The sequence below is a fragment of the Odontesthes bonariensis genome, chromosome 12 (genome assembly GCF_027942865.1).
Source record: "Odontesthes bonariensis isolate fOdoBon6 chromosome 12, fOdoBon6.hap1, whole genome shotgun sequence".
NCBI lineage: Eukaryota > Metazoa > Chordata > Actinopteri > Atheriniformes > Atherinopsidae > Odontesthes > Odontesthes bonariensis.
The window spans coordinates 22775301-22789362 of NC_134517.1; the positions used below are offsets into that span (position 1 = coordinate 22775301).

General features: G+C 39.9%; 1 protein-coding gene across 1 annotated transcript; it reads left to right on the top strand.

Moving 5' to 3' along the window:
- Positions 1–4644: 4644 nt before the first annotated feature.
- On the top strand, positions 4645–9469 carry cd302 (CD302 molecule). Its single transcript, XM_075479742.1, has 6 exons — positions 4645–4816; positions 7187–7312; positions 7408–7518; positions 7932–8114; positions 8265–8285; positions 8382–9469. Exons 1-6 carry the CDS (start codon positions 4726–4728, stop codon positions 8582–8584), a joined length of 735 nt encoding a protein of 244 aa, XP_075335857.1. The 5' UTR covers positions 4645–4725; the 3' UTR covers positions 8585–9469.
- Positions 9470–14062: the final 4593 nt, after the last annotated feature.

Below are 14062 nucleotides of genomic sequence, written 5' to 3' on the forward strand. Positions count from 1 at the left end.
TCTATGATACATCAATTCTGCTGAATGATATGTAGAGGTCTTAGACCAACATGTCCTGCCACTCAAACTGCATTGTTTACAGGGAAAGCCATACTTCTTTCAGGAAAAACAATAGCAAACTATATTCTACATATCTTACAATTGGGTGCTGTATCCACATGCCGGGAGTTCAGAGTTGTCACCCACTAGAAACACTTTATGAAAAAGAAGAATAATAAGAGAAGGGAGGCCCCAAAAGATTTCAAATTCACTACAGGTTTGTTTAAGAAAAAAAAACAGACACAAAGTTTGTTTTGTTTTTTTTCAAAGCATCTAGTTGGTTTAATTTTTCCAAAAACAAAGAACATTTCTTAGTTTCAACATCTAATATGATGTCATAACATTAACAATACACAGCAATCCAAACTATGTCAGAAACAGTGACTTGAATAAATGTTCGTTTACCAGTCAAGTGAACAGAGAGCTAATGCTGATGAGACGTGATGTGTAAATAAAGATGTACAGTTACAAAAAAAAAAAAAAACCTTTCTTGGGAAATACAATGAGATAAAACAAGGAATTCCACTCTGATTTATACAAACACAAACAGTCAAATTCACAGTGGCTGGAATTTTAAATAGCCAATGAAACCATATCGACATAATCCAAAGCATTTTGGCTATCAGAGTATTTTTATTTTACCTGTTATGCTGCTGAACAGTTCACAGAATATCGTGCACACAGCGCCATCTAGCGGTTTCTGTCCGCAACTCACAGGCTGAGTCTGAGGCAATAAAATGTGATGGCACAACAGTTGATTTGTGTCAATATAATGACTAAATCACCAAGGAAACGTGTCCACACTGTTGCACATATTTACCGTAAATGTCCGGGTGCACAATTTGAACAATAAAGATAACTAGAAATTTGCTGTTCCTGCAAAACAGCTGTGAGAATGCATATGCGCTGTGGAATCGTGGAATGATTTGAACCTACTGGAAAAAACTGCAGAAGTCTTAGGTGAAGAAGCTGAAGAGTTAAAAATAAGATGTATATTTGTACACGTTATATATATCTATGAAGGGTTGAAGGAATTTGAATGTTAACCTTGTAGCACCCACAGTTGCAGATAAGCAACAAGCTTTTTATTTATTTACATTATTTATTTACATTATATTTTTATTTATATTTTTATTTACATTAAATTATTTGATTTTTTAAATTTACATACATTATTTACATTCATGCGTAATATTTTTTTACATTACATTTTATGTGCCGACAGTAGTCACAGCAATCATTTTCTTGGGTCAGTGAATTACACTCTGCTTTGCGGTGGTCTGTTCTAGTTCGTTCTGGTCTCGTTTGGTGTGGTCTGCTTTGTCCACCTTTCACAGTGGTAATGGGAGGTCAGGTCTCCAAATTGTTTTATTACAAAATTAATCAGGAAAGCCCACAGTTGCAAATATGCAACATTGCCTAAAATGATCAAAAATAGCCCAATTCCAAAAATTCCAAAAATATTGGTTTATTCCCACCCAAAAAGATACAAGAAGAGCCAAAATGATTTGTTTTCAATGATTATTCATATACTTGGGTGCTACAAGGTTAAAAGACAAGAGTGGAATGATTTCAAGCTATTCAAAGAACTTAGGAATTGATTAAAAAGAGCTGAATGGGGATAACTGACCATGCTAAAAAAGCTGAAAATAGTGAAAATTTAGCTAAACAAAGAGTTGCTGAAGTCTTGGTTGAAGGAGTTTGAAGTTGAAATGACATTTAAAAGGCAAGAGTGGAATGATTTCAAGCTATTTGAAGAACTTAGGAATTGATTAAAAAGAAGTCTCAGCAGGTGAAGGTGAAGGCTTAAAAACTACAGAAGGAGATGGAAATTAAGTGAAAAGTCTTGATATTTTTCTAAATCATTCTAAAAGGGTGAAATGGAATGGATATAGCAGCTTAATTGGAAGCTTAAATTGAATTTTAAAAGTGCAGAAGTGACAGCTGAAGAGCATTTCGCTTTAGAGGAACGCGGCAATGTAGTTTTTATATAAGTGGAGTGAAATATATTTAAATGGCAGCAGGTTGAACACACTTGAAGCTGATTTTTGAGTGCTCCGAAAGTTAACAATGGAGTGAATGGGAGATATCGTCAGAAATTGAGAGATTGTTCTCACTTAAAGGCTCATAGTTGAAATTCTGTCAATGTGAGCTCTTTAGTAGTTACATTGGCTGAAAGAGGACATTTTTCCTACATTTTAAGGTATAATTTGTTTCTATCAGTTAAACTGTTTGAAAGTTATAGTAAGTTGTTTGAAAAGCTGAAAAAGTTTAAACTTATCAGCACGCACTGCTGAATGTCTCATTCATAAAAATCCCAGAAGGAGCAAAATGTTCATATTTTTTAAACGGGCATATTTCAAAATTGGCTGCTGAAACATTTGGTAATAGCTGAATGTCTTGTGAACATTTTAAAATTTGAATGGCTGAAAGTATGGCTGAGAAACTTCTTGGTAAAGACGTCAACGGTTTCTGGAAGGAGGTGAAGAATATAAACCGGGTCAATACACCACTGCCATGTTCCATTGAAGGGGTGTCTGGGGCCAGCAATATAGCGGAGTTGTGGAAGCAACACTACTCTGAACTATTTAACTGTGTTAAAAGTGATGTATACATGGTTGACAATATTGCTAATAGTGACACTGTGGGAATTACACGTAGGGAGGTCCAGCACGCTATCACACAGCTAGCTGATAACAAAGCTAGTGGTCAGGATATGATCACTGCTGAGCACCTCAAGCTTGCTAGCCCAAGAGCTGCAACTCTTCTAGCAATATGCTTCACAGGGCTCATGATTCATGGCATTTTGCCTCATACTATGTTGTCTGTTACACTGGTGCCTGTTATTAAGGACAAGGCGGGCAAGGTGGGGAGCTTGGATAACTATAGGCCTATTGCACTAGCCAGTGTGTTATCCAAGGTCCTGGAAAGAATTTTGCTTGATAGACTTGATAGCTCTATTGGCACTACAGATAATCAGTTTGGCTTTAAGCCGAAGCATGGCACTGATCAATGTATTTTTGCTTTTAAGGAGATGGTGGAGATGTACAGAATACAGAATTCCTCCATTTTAATTTGTTTTATTGATGCGTCTAAGGCATTTGACAGAATAAATCATTTTAAATTGAGACAGAGGGGTGTCCCCAACAGTATAATTAGGATCCTGTCATACTGGTATGCCAACCAGACCATGCAGGTCAAATGGGGGGAGGTGCTCTCTACACCATTTGGGGTGGGAAATGGGGTTCGACAGGGTGGATTACTCCCTCCCGCTCTTTTTAATATTTATATGAATGACCTGTCTGAGCAACTGAGGGCCTGTAGGACAGGATGCATGGTTGGGAATGCACTGCTAAACCATCTCATGTATGCCGATGATCTAGCCATCTTCTCCCCCAGCAGTGCTGGGCTGCAAGAAATGCTACATGTTTGTTCTAATTATGGATTGACTTTTGATGTTAAATACAACTGCAAGAAAAGTGCTGTGCTTATATGTAAAAGTAAGGGGGACAAGGATCTCACTTTTCCTTCTTTTTATTTGGCGGGGCAGGCTTTACCTGTAAATAACAAAACAAAGTATTTGGGACATATAATTACTGACCAAATGTGTGATGATGATGACATCTACAGGCAGCGCCGCATGTTATATGCACACGCTAACATGCTGGTAAGGAAGTTTCACTGGTGCACTGATAGTGTTAAAATTAGCCTGTTCAAGGCATACTGCACCCCTCTGTATACTGCCCCCCTGTGGGCTAAGTATAAAAAGGGTAGCCTGCAGAAACTTTAAGTTGCATATAATGATGGGCTGCGCATTCTGCTTAAGAAGCCCAGGTGGAGCAGTGCAAGTGAACTGTTTTGTGGTCTAGGAGTCAACACATTCCATGCATTGTTGAGGAATTTAATGTATAAATTTATCTGCAGATTGGATGGTTCATGTAATCAAATTATTATGCTGCTGTCAAATCCTGCGCTTAGTGCGGTGCGATACCAGTCATACATGTGGAAACACTGGTACAAGTGTCTTTTATAAGTGTGTTTCTGTTTGTCTTTATGTATTGTCTATGTACTGTGTTTTGATTTTTGAAAATGGACCCTGAGTCTGGAAATAAAGTTGATGATTATGATGATATGCTGAAGTAGTTAAGTTTTTAAAGAGGAGGAAGCTTTTTGAAAGGATTTGAAAGGATTTACCATTACTTTTAAAGGGAGAAAAACTTGCACAAAAAGCTTAATAGCTTAAAAAGTTTAAAAGTTAGAAACACCAGAAATAATTGCAGTAATGTGCTGAAAGAGCTGAACATTTTGATACCAAAATTGTTGAAATGGCTGAAAGTATGCTGAAGTAGTTAAGCGCCGAAAACTGGCGGAATAATAATAATACAGACAAACAGGAACTTAATACAGTAGTGAGAATGCCTCACAATAATGTTTTAGTTGTCCTTGTCTTAATGTATTTATTTATCCTTTTTTTTTCTTTCTTTTTTGGTAAAGTAGGCTGCAAAGGATTCTAGACAATGATGGATGCGTGCTGTATTACTACGCAGTGTTACCCATTGTTCAGGCCTTGTTTGTGGGCTTGCCTGGCTGTGCCGTCAGTGGGTGGGTGGGATTCCGCTCACTTTGTTAGTGACACTGGAGTCGGGCTACAACCGGTGAAGTAGTGTGGTGATTTCTTGTGCTGTCATGGAGTCGCGAGGGAAACGTCACCCTTCCCGGCCGTTTATGAGCTGCATTTTCCTCTTGTGTGTTCACCTGCAGTTGAGTTGTACAGCAGGTAAGAGTTTTAAATCGTTTCCTTAAGCCAAACGAACGCGGCGGGTTTTTTTCGGAGTTATCATCGATTTAGGCCTGTTATTAGGTGTGTTCGAGTTTGTGCTGTGAACGCTCGCTTAGTGCAGGTTTCAGTCGATAGGACGTGTCCGAGGATGTCTCACTTGACATGGAAATGCGCGTGAAGTTACCTCACCAACTTCCCCGAATGTCGACACTGTTGCCGTGCAGACTGTGAACGTGCGAGCTTGTGCGTGCAAGTATTCAGGCTGAAGAGTCTTGTGTTGCGAAACATTTTGTGGCCAAAGCAAATCATTAATGCGAAACGTTTAATAAAAAACCCAGTAATGTCTGCTGCGGTCTGTGGAGAAATGTCGCGTAAATATCAATACTAAATAGAATATACATCTAAAAAAAAACATGGCGGAAGTGTATTGCTCGTGTATCTTTCTATGACAGCCAGGCAACGCTAAAACGCTAAAATAGCAACAGCCTCCTGAACATTACAAGGGGAACAGTCTGGGAAGTTATGACGCATATAAACTGCACATTGGTAAAGGAGAACTGTAGTCACGAGGTGAAACTAACCAACACGGTAGTGGAAGACTCAAAGTTGTGGCAACTGCTCAGAACTGTGTTTAGGGGTTGTTAGCCCCTCCAGACCCTGTTGAATATCAAAATTAACCTTTGTTACCACCCATCAGAGATGCACCCAGCTGGAAAACTTGAACAAAGAAGGGTTCAACTGCATTAATGTTTGGACAATTACATATTTATTCTCTCGGATGATGTTCCCTCAGTGCATTCTAGCTGTAATACAACAAGAGACAGGTTTAAATTTAGAAGGTTATATAAGCGTTTAAAGGACAGTATTTTGGCACACAGGCCTTTTTAATATGGAGTGCCCGCACTTCTAAGGTCCAAAAGACCTCTAAATATTTGTCAGCTGTGTTTTGCTTTAAATAGGTCATATGCTATTTTGTTTTTGCCCCTTGACATCGTGCTTTTTCTTTTCTTTTTTTTTTTTTGTTTGCATGTAAAAAGTCTTTCAAATCGATCAGTTTAAAGTCCACATGAAATCCACATTAGGAGGTTATTGAACTGGTCTTTAGGGATGAGAGCTTTAAGATGAAGGCATTCACACAGGTGTCAATCGATGCAGTGTACAGTATATATTGTTCAAAGAAAGAAGGAAAGAAAAGTTTTTCCTTTAACGTCAAAGTAAATTATCCGTCTGATGTTAGACATGACCCCCGTGATTTGGCTCAGAGTTGCCATTTATCTTTTTATTAAAGGGAAAGGTAAAGAGGAGACCTTACAGGTGAAATGATAGACAAGGAAGCGCAGTTAGATGTTGGACAAAAAAACAGCCGCTCATGGTATGTGCAAAGGAAAAGCGGCGCAGTACATAGCAAATGACCTGATCAACCGGAGAGCATCGGTGCCATGAATGAGCCGGGAAAAAAGATCATTTACACACAGGGATGTGGGTGTTTTTCCATGTGTCAACATGGAATCAGGAGAGGGCTTCCTGATGCGAGTCACCTGATCGCAGTCCTGTTGAGCTCCTTGCTGAGGACCAGATTAAAATCATATAGACCCCATGACCAGCAGGAGACAAAGGTGGCCCCAATAAAGGCCCGAGAGCGATCGAGTTGGAGCCTCTGATACTTTTGTAGTCACAAAGTACAGGCGGTGTATGTGAAGAGGTCTATATCTCCCAACATGGTTCTTCATCCTTTATAGAATTGATTTTAAACTTTTAATGTTTGTTTTTAAAGCTCTTAACGGCCTCGCCCCATCCTATTTATCTGAGCTTTTAACTGTCCGAAATCCTGGTAGAGCTCTGAGGTCAACAAATCAATTTTTGCTGGAAGTGCCCAGGTCAAAATACAAACACTGGGCTGAACGAGCCTTTCCTGTCGCTGCACCCAGGCTCTGGAATAAGCCCCCCATTGAGCTGCGTCTTTTTTCTGACCTGGGCCTCTTCAAATCTAGGCTAAAAACCTACTTATTTAGGATTGCTTTTAATACCCAGTAGTATGATGGCACTTTTATCTTATTTTACCTTAATCGATTTTGTTATATTTTATTGCTTTCACTGTTCTTTTATTGTTTTTATTTGTTTTTACTTATTCTTCTCTTTATTTATTACCTGCTGTAAAGCACTTTGGTACACCGTAAGGATTGTCTGTAAAGGGCTGTATAAATAAAGTACATTTACATTCACTAAATATTGGTGGTGTAAATCTTATCAGGTTAAAGCTCAGACTTGGTCAAGTAGAGACTTCTTTTCAGGTCTAATCTGCACATGGTCTGAATAACTAAAAAAAAATACTCGTTAAGACTGCACTTCTTTATTTCTTTCTTTCAGATTGCCCTGCGGATGGGCGCACCTGGGTGCCCTCCGGAGACAGGTGTTACCACTTTGTCCACGGAGAAGAAGACAGCATCAAGAGCTACACTTTCGAGAGAGCAAAGACACTCTGCCAAGGCTTTGGTACATGAGATGTTTTGACTAATGGATGCATTCTTAAGCATTCACGTGAACATGTTGTCATAATTGTTTCCACTTTTTCTTTGTTTTTTTTGTAGAGCTTTTGACAATCCAGACTGCCGACGAGAACGAATTTGTCTTGAATTATAGCCCGAAGGTGTGGAAAGGAAATGTCAACGTGTGGCTTGGAATGTATTATGACACAAACAGTAAGTATCATGTGACCAGGGGACTGTGGAGACAGGCGGGCTGCTTTTCATAACACAAGATCTTATTCTTCATGGCAATCAGAAACAGACTAGTTAGAGGTAATTAGAGTCAAATAGGAGGAACGCTCGCATTAAATCTGATAGGATTGTGTTTTGTATTAAAGAATACAAGGAAATCCTGTTGTTGTTTTACTGCAGTTGTTGGGGGGGACACAGCTGGAGACGTTTTACTACCAGGCATAATGAAACACGTTTTTTTAATAATTAGAAGGAAAAAGATAGACGTCATTGATTTGTTTCAATTACCTATTGTGTTGTAGCTTATTCCAGCATAGTTTCTGTGAATGTTGGAAGAGGGTCTTGGGAAAAGCAAAAAAAACATGCCACGAGTACTGACTGTTGTGTTTCTTGAGGTGACACCATGAGGTGGTTCAACGAGAAGCCTGTGAGTTACACAAACTGGGAGAACAGCCCTGCTCCGTCAGACCTGCTGCCTGTGGATACATGTGCTGCTCTGCACAGCCTCTCGGGAACGTGGGAGAACGTCAGCTGCACAGATGAGGTGGAGAACGGGGTGGTCTGTGAAGCGGCCCAGGGTAAGATTGAGTTGTTCTTTTTTTTTTTCTCTGAATTCATGTTAAAGATTCAGTCAAACGCTGAATTGCGCAATGATTTTAGCGACCTTTGAAGATGTGTCTAGGGTTGTTGTGTCCTCATGGGTTCTCCGTATTTTTATTTTTTTTCAGAAGCCGAGCAAGCCAAACGCAGTAAGTCAGCCCTTGAGCTTTTCGTTGTTGTTTCTTTGTATTCCCGTGCGACTTTGTGCTAAATAGCCGGGACCTTCCTTGCATTGTCCTCCTCAGAACCCAGCCCGCTGCTCTCCGCCCTGGTCATTCTCAGCGTGGTGGCAGTCCTGGGAGTCTCTGCGGTAATTTGGTTTGTGCACCAGAACAACAGGCTTGGCTCCTCTTTCTTCACAGCATTCGAGTTCCACCCTCCGTTCCGAGTCCTGGACACGGACCAGTCGTGCCTGGTGGAGGCTGAGGAGACTGACAACATGCCATAGAACTTTCTCACGCTTCCACAATGCAAAACGCCAGACCCTCCTCACTCGGTGGGTGTTTAGTGCAAAGACATGTCCGCTCGTTCATTGATTGCTCCAACACTTTTGGGGTAACGCATCTCATTGGCTGTGACTCAGTAACGTAATTTGATGGGAAGAAAACCGACACGAGCTTACCGATATTAACTCCTTCACTAATGCACATGAAAATCTCACGTCTTCTTTTGTAATCATCTGCACTAAGGAATTGTTTGTAAATTTCTCAGATTGGTGCTTTGTCAAATTGCTCGATTTGCCATCCGGTTATGCTGTGTATGAGGCACTGCCTGATACTTGAGGCATTTCTCTTCAGCATATTTGAACAAGCTTGGCCTCATTTTAGTTTTTTCTTAGTGAGCGAAGATTTCAAGGTTTTTGTGAACAAGCGGAAATCGTCCGTTGCAGGGCTCTTCCACCGATTTTTAGTATTGCATTCCCGCAACTTTGGGGGACTGAAAGAGGGAGACTAGACAATCGAGAATAGTTTATGCCGAAGAGATTAAGAATACACGATGTTTAGTCCCAGGTGCTCATCAAGTTCAAAACAACATGCACATTGGCCTTGAAGCCACAAGCTGCTGTTACATTGGCATCCTGGTTATGACTGGACTTTTTTTTTTTTGCGTGCCTCGCTTCTGTGGCACCTGCATTGTTCTTATCTTACTTACAGAAACCTTGATATTAAAAACCAGCACACTGCTGGGTGAGTGCCCTTATTTCCTAACATCCTTTGCCGGTAAAAATGTGTGAAATGAGCGGATTCTCCCTTCGGCCAGTATTAATACATGCAAGAGCCTTTCACAAGCTGTCGGTAGCATGTGTAAATGGCCTAATTCCCCCCCCCCCCCCCCCCCCCAAAAAAAAGAAGCCCTTTACAGTACGGACAATTGCCTAATTATTTCACACACATAGAAGACGAGAAGTGGCATTGTCCATTTTATTATTTTCTATTCATTTCTTTTACTCCCGAGGTGAAAAATATCAGAGGTGTCCCCACCAGTTTCCCCGTCTTGTGGGTTAAGTCCTCGTGAAATTAAATTTGACGCTCAAATGCTGTTATGATCTGACTGTGTGTCATCATTAGTTTTTCAGGGAGTGGGACAACCTTACTAACGAATGCTTTTAAAGGAAATCTGTGAATATGCAGAGGTAATGGCCTCACGGGAGCCGCTTCATGGGGACTTTTAGCGGTTTGGGCTGAACGCTTTATTTTCATGATTAGTTTTTTCTTCCATGCTTTTTGTTGGCACAGAGCGTATAGACTCCTTTTTTTTTTTTTTTTTTTTTTTTTTTTACTGGGACAGATATAACCAGTAAACCTCTCGCATCTCAGGATCTTTTAAAAGACATTTTGTTTCAGTGTTAAATGTCTCCTGGCTGCCTTGTGAAATACAATCATGTTGTCATCTATAAGAAGTTGTAAATAAGGAATGAAGGTAATCGGGGCTCAACCGTGTCATGGGTTTGTTTAGAAAATAACCGAAAGGATCTACATCTCTAGGAGACCACCTTTTTAGTATTTTTAATGAATTTGCACAGTTATTAAAAAAAAAAAAAAACGCTTTTGTGATTATTCTCTGACGTTTTGTACCTTTTTTAAGGTTAAATCTTTAAGCTTTGATCCGGTGTATGTGAACGAATTTGTAAAACTGTTTGGCTTTTTCTGAGCCTTTGTGTGCTTGCATAATAAAATATTTTTGACACTAACCTTTTTGTTTATCTTTTAAAAGTGAGGTCTAAAAGTCCCTCCAAACAGAACTTCCATTATTTCCAAAAATACACTCGGAACAGCCTGAGGATGTCGAGTCGGAAAAGGAGGATTGATGGCTCAGTTCCATATAGAACGTTCCTACTAAATATACATATGTTGATGCATAATTAAGACGAAAAAGATGAATCGGGACACGGAACAGGGTGGATCCTAATTGGATCTGAAAAGATATCTACATCACTGTCAAAGGAAAAATGTCACTCCCTCTAGAAGTCCGTGGCTCTGTTGACATGTCACTGTGAGCCGAGATGAAACAGAAGTCGGCGGGATTTTTCTTTTTTCATCCTTTTTGTCTCCGCTTTCAAGCAGATCCAATTTTAGACTTCCAAGAACTCTGTCATCTGACAAATTCTCTCCAGGTCTAAGCTGCCTGTTGTCTCTTTGAGCATACGTTCTTTTGATTGTTTTCAACATCTTGTGAAGAGTTCCCAAAAGGCAGATGTGGACCAACATTTACAAATGTAACACATTAATGTAGATCATACCAATAACCCTCTTTCCCGCTAAGCATTCAAGGTAATTTCCAGGTTCGGCCACCAGATGGGACACTAAAACACGATAACGTACCGGTCCGTTTATCCCCCCCTTCACTCGAGACAAGGAATTATTTCCTTGCAATGTGATCCAAAAACAATGAGGATAATCGTTATTCATTGTTGGACTATAAAAGATGACTGATTTTGGGAGGTGATTTTACATTCTCATGAAAAAAGTAATGTCTACAAGTGAAAAACACATCAATCTTTGTTTAAAGTATACTTTAGTAGATGAGCTAACTGGCTCCAGTCCAGTACTCCACACAGTACAACGATCTCCTCATTCATGTCCGTTTAATTGTTTTTCTTTCTTTTTTTGTAATTTCTTATATATATATTTACATTTAACTTGCACCATGTGATATCTATTGGTGTTTATGACCTCATGACTTTCCTAACCAACAAGAGGACATAGCTCTGGGACAAGATATGCTTATATGCTTAAACTTTTCACCAGTTGGAGGATTTAGAGTGATCAAGACTACAAAGCACTGGGGAAAGAACAAAATAATTACATCAGAAAAGACATCGAGAGGTAATTTCCTGATTTGTTTGTGAAAGAAAATGCGTCTAAGCTTACACTTCCCACCCTTCCTGAGACAGAGAGATTAGACGATTGCTACTTGGAACAATCGGACCTTTTAAAACTGCAGAAGAACTTTGTTCTGAAACTTTTCTCTTTTCCTTTTTTTCAGCCTCACAAGCGTAGCGGTATGATTTCCTGCATACAAGAAAGCCTTGACTGGAACAGCAAATGTTCCTCATCTTGGACTTTCTAAAGTACTTTCTAATGAGATCATTTAAGTAAAAAAAACAAACTGCTTGATGATATGTCTGTAAACATACACAGACTGGTGCTCTTGGTTATTGGTGCTGAGAAGAGTTTTGGTCTGCAGTGTAACAAGTTCCCGGCAGAGAAAACTGTACATTCATGCAGTTAAAACTTACATTTTTATGTAAACGTTTGAGTCTAAAGTCTACAAGAGTCTATAAAAAAAAAAACCTTTTGTCATTCACCCTGTCAACATAGAACTCCCTATAACCTCCTTTCTGTGTAAGTGGGACATATGTGTTCTATTGTCACTGCGGGGCAGTTGTCTCATTACAGAATCTGTAACGGCCTACTTACAGTCCAACAACAGCAAATGAACACATTCACACATCTGCCCACACCACTGCTTGGAGAGGAGAGAGGTCCATGCTGACCTAGAACGACTCATTAAAATGGACATTGGTATGCATGCTATGATATAAATGCGTGGAAGAAGGAATGAAACTGGGTGTCACTCTCTTGTTCACGAGTTGAGATGTGAATATACAAATTATATGTCAATAAATACGCTGATACTTCAAGCTCCGTGTCTCGATTTCTCAGGATTCTGCTTGAGATTAGTTTTTCACGTCAAAGCTCATCCTCTATTCGTGTTCCTGTCTTTTCTGGCAAAGATTCCCGTGAGACCTGTTTCCCATATGCAGGTCCTGGAAACCTTGTGTTTCTCCCCTATTCACTCTCCCTGAACATGCTCCAATTAACAGGAGGAAAACAAAGGATATTGCATGGATAACTGCTCTCTGGCAAGGGATTCTAAACATAGTATGCTCTGTTTTATGTCAAGACGAGGCTGCAACATTTCCCTTTCTTACATCATGTAAGGCTAATCCAAACTATGTTATATTTTGTATGTCTAAACGTGTGCTCTCACATGTTATCTCTATTACAGCATAGAGTGTAGTCATCTTTATTCATTCATTTGTGTTTGGTGCGAACTAACAGCCGAAATCTCATTATCATTTTAAAGATGCACCATAAACATTGCAACGTCGCACCTGAAAACAAACATGGTGATCTGCTTTATCACCAACAGTAAATCAGACTCAACGCTCATCTATAACGTCGCGCGCACAGTCCCACGCGTGCGCGCAAGCAAACTACACCAGGAAGCCGAGCAGATGAAATTGTGCCATTTTCTAAATCAAATGCTTTACCGGTGCGGGGGAGCTTTTGTGTAAAAGGGGATAAGAGCAGAATGCATTGATATGATTAAAACCTGCATCTAAATACGTCAGATTAAGAAAGATAAATAAATAAAGACGGTAGTGGCTCCCACTGCTGAGCCTTAAGGGAAATCCTGGGCGGCCTGAGGACTGATAAAGCAAACACACATCTTAATTTGTTTTCCATCAGTCTCTATAGAGATGATCTTTGCTGTGTCCCTGGCATCTCATTATACTTTCTAATCATGACGCTTAAAAAAAAATCTCTCTAAAGGGACAGAGCATTTGCCCTTCCCCCAGCATGCCTCTCGCATTGCGGCAACAGACAAATGACCGGGGGGGGGGGGGCTGACATTTTGATTTCACGTGACACAGCTCTGATCTCTTCCGCCGTTCATTTTCTACAATTAAAATCCCAGGTATCTTGCGGCTTGAGGGACAAATCCATCAATCCATTGTGTGCCCCCCCACCCCTCTCACCGTGTGTGTTCAGCAAGCCATGTACACTTTTACGTGAGAGTTCCTGTGAGAGCAGCGTCTGCAACCACAAAATTAAAAGGGAGAAAAATCAATGGGCACGAGGGACATCAAACAAGAAAATAAATACATTTTAAAGTGCAAATGACGATCTTATTTCTTTTCTTCATCCTACACACTTTCATTCAAACTAATCTATCCATTAAGCTGGATCTTCGTGGAAAAATGACTTGGCAATGAAGCTCGGTGTCTTGAAATGAAACATATCGTCTTCTTTTGGAAAGAGGATACAGCGTCATCCGTCAGCGTGCTTTCATCAATCAGTGTCAATATTAATCTGACACTGTTTTAATCAATACAACATGTAAATCTCACAACAGCGATGCCAACACTGGAGAAAAAGATGATCATTCACTCGCAAAGTTACAGTGTCTATCTTAACGGTGTCAGTTCAAATCCACAAATCCAAATTTTCTGTTACATAGTTTCAGTTGACACTCAGTTACGAAGCACTTTTTTTGTTGCCTGAGGCTTATTGTGTGTGTGGTTGACTGGTGATATAGCCAACACATATAGCATTTTTCAGCAAAATGCAACTCTATTCTTAATTTCTGCAATGATGTCTTTGTTTTTAATAATTTCTTTAATTTGATGTGTGACTAC

Coding starts and splice junctions, on each gene's coding strand:
- cd302 (XM_075479742.1), top strand. CDS start 4,726: ATGGAGTCGCGAGGGAAACGTCACCCTTCCCGGCCGTTTATGAGCTGC. Junction 4,817..7,186: donor GCAGTTGAGTTGTACAGCAG/GTAAGAGTTTTA, acceptor TCTTTCTTTCAG/ATTGCCCTGCGGATGGGCGC. Junction 7,519..7,931: donor AATGTATTATGACACAAACA/GTAAGTATCATG, acceptor GTGTTTCTTGAG/GTGACACCATGAGGTGGTTC.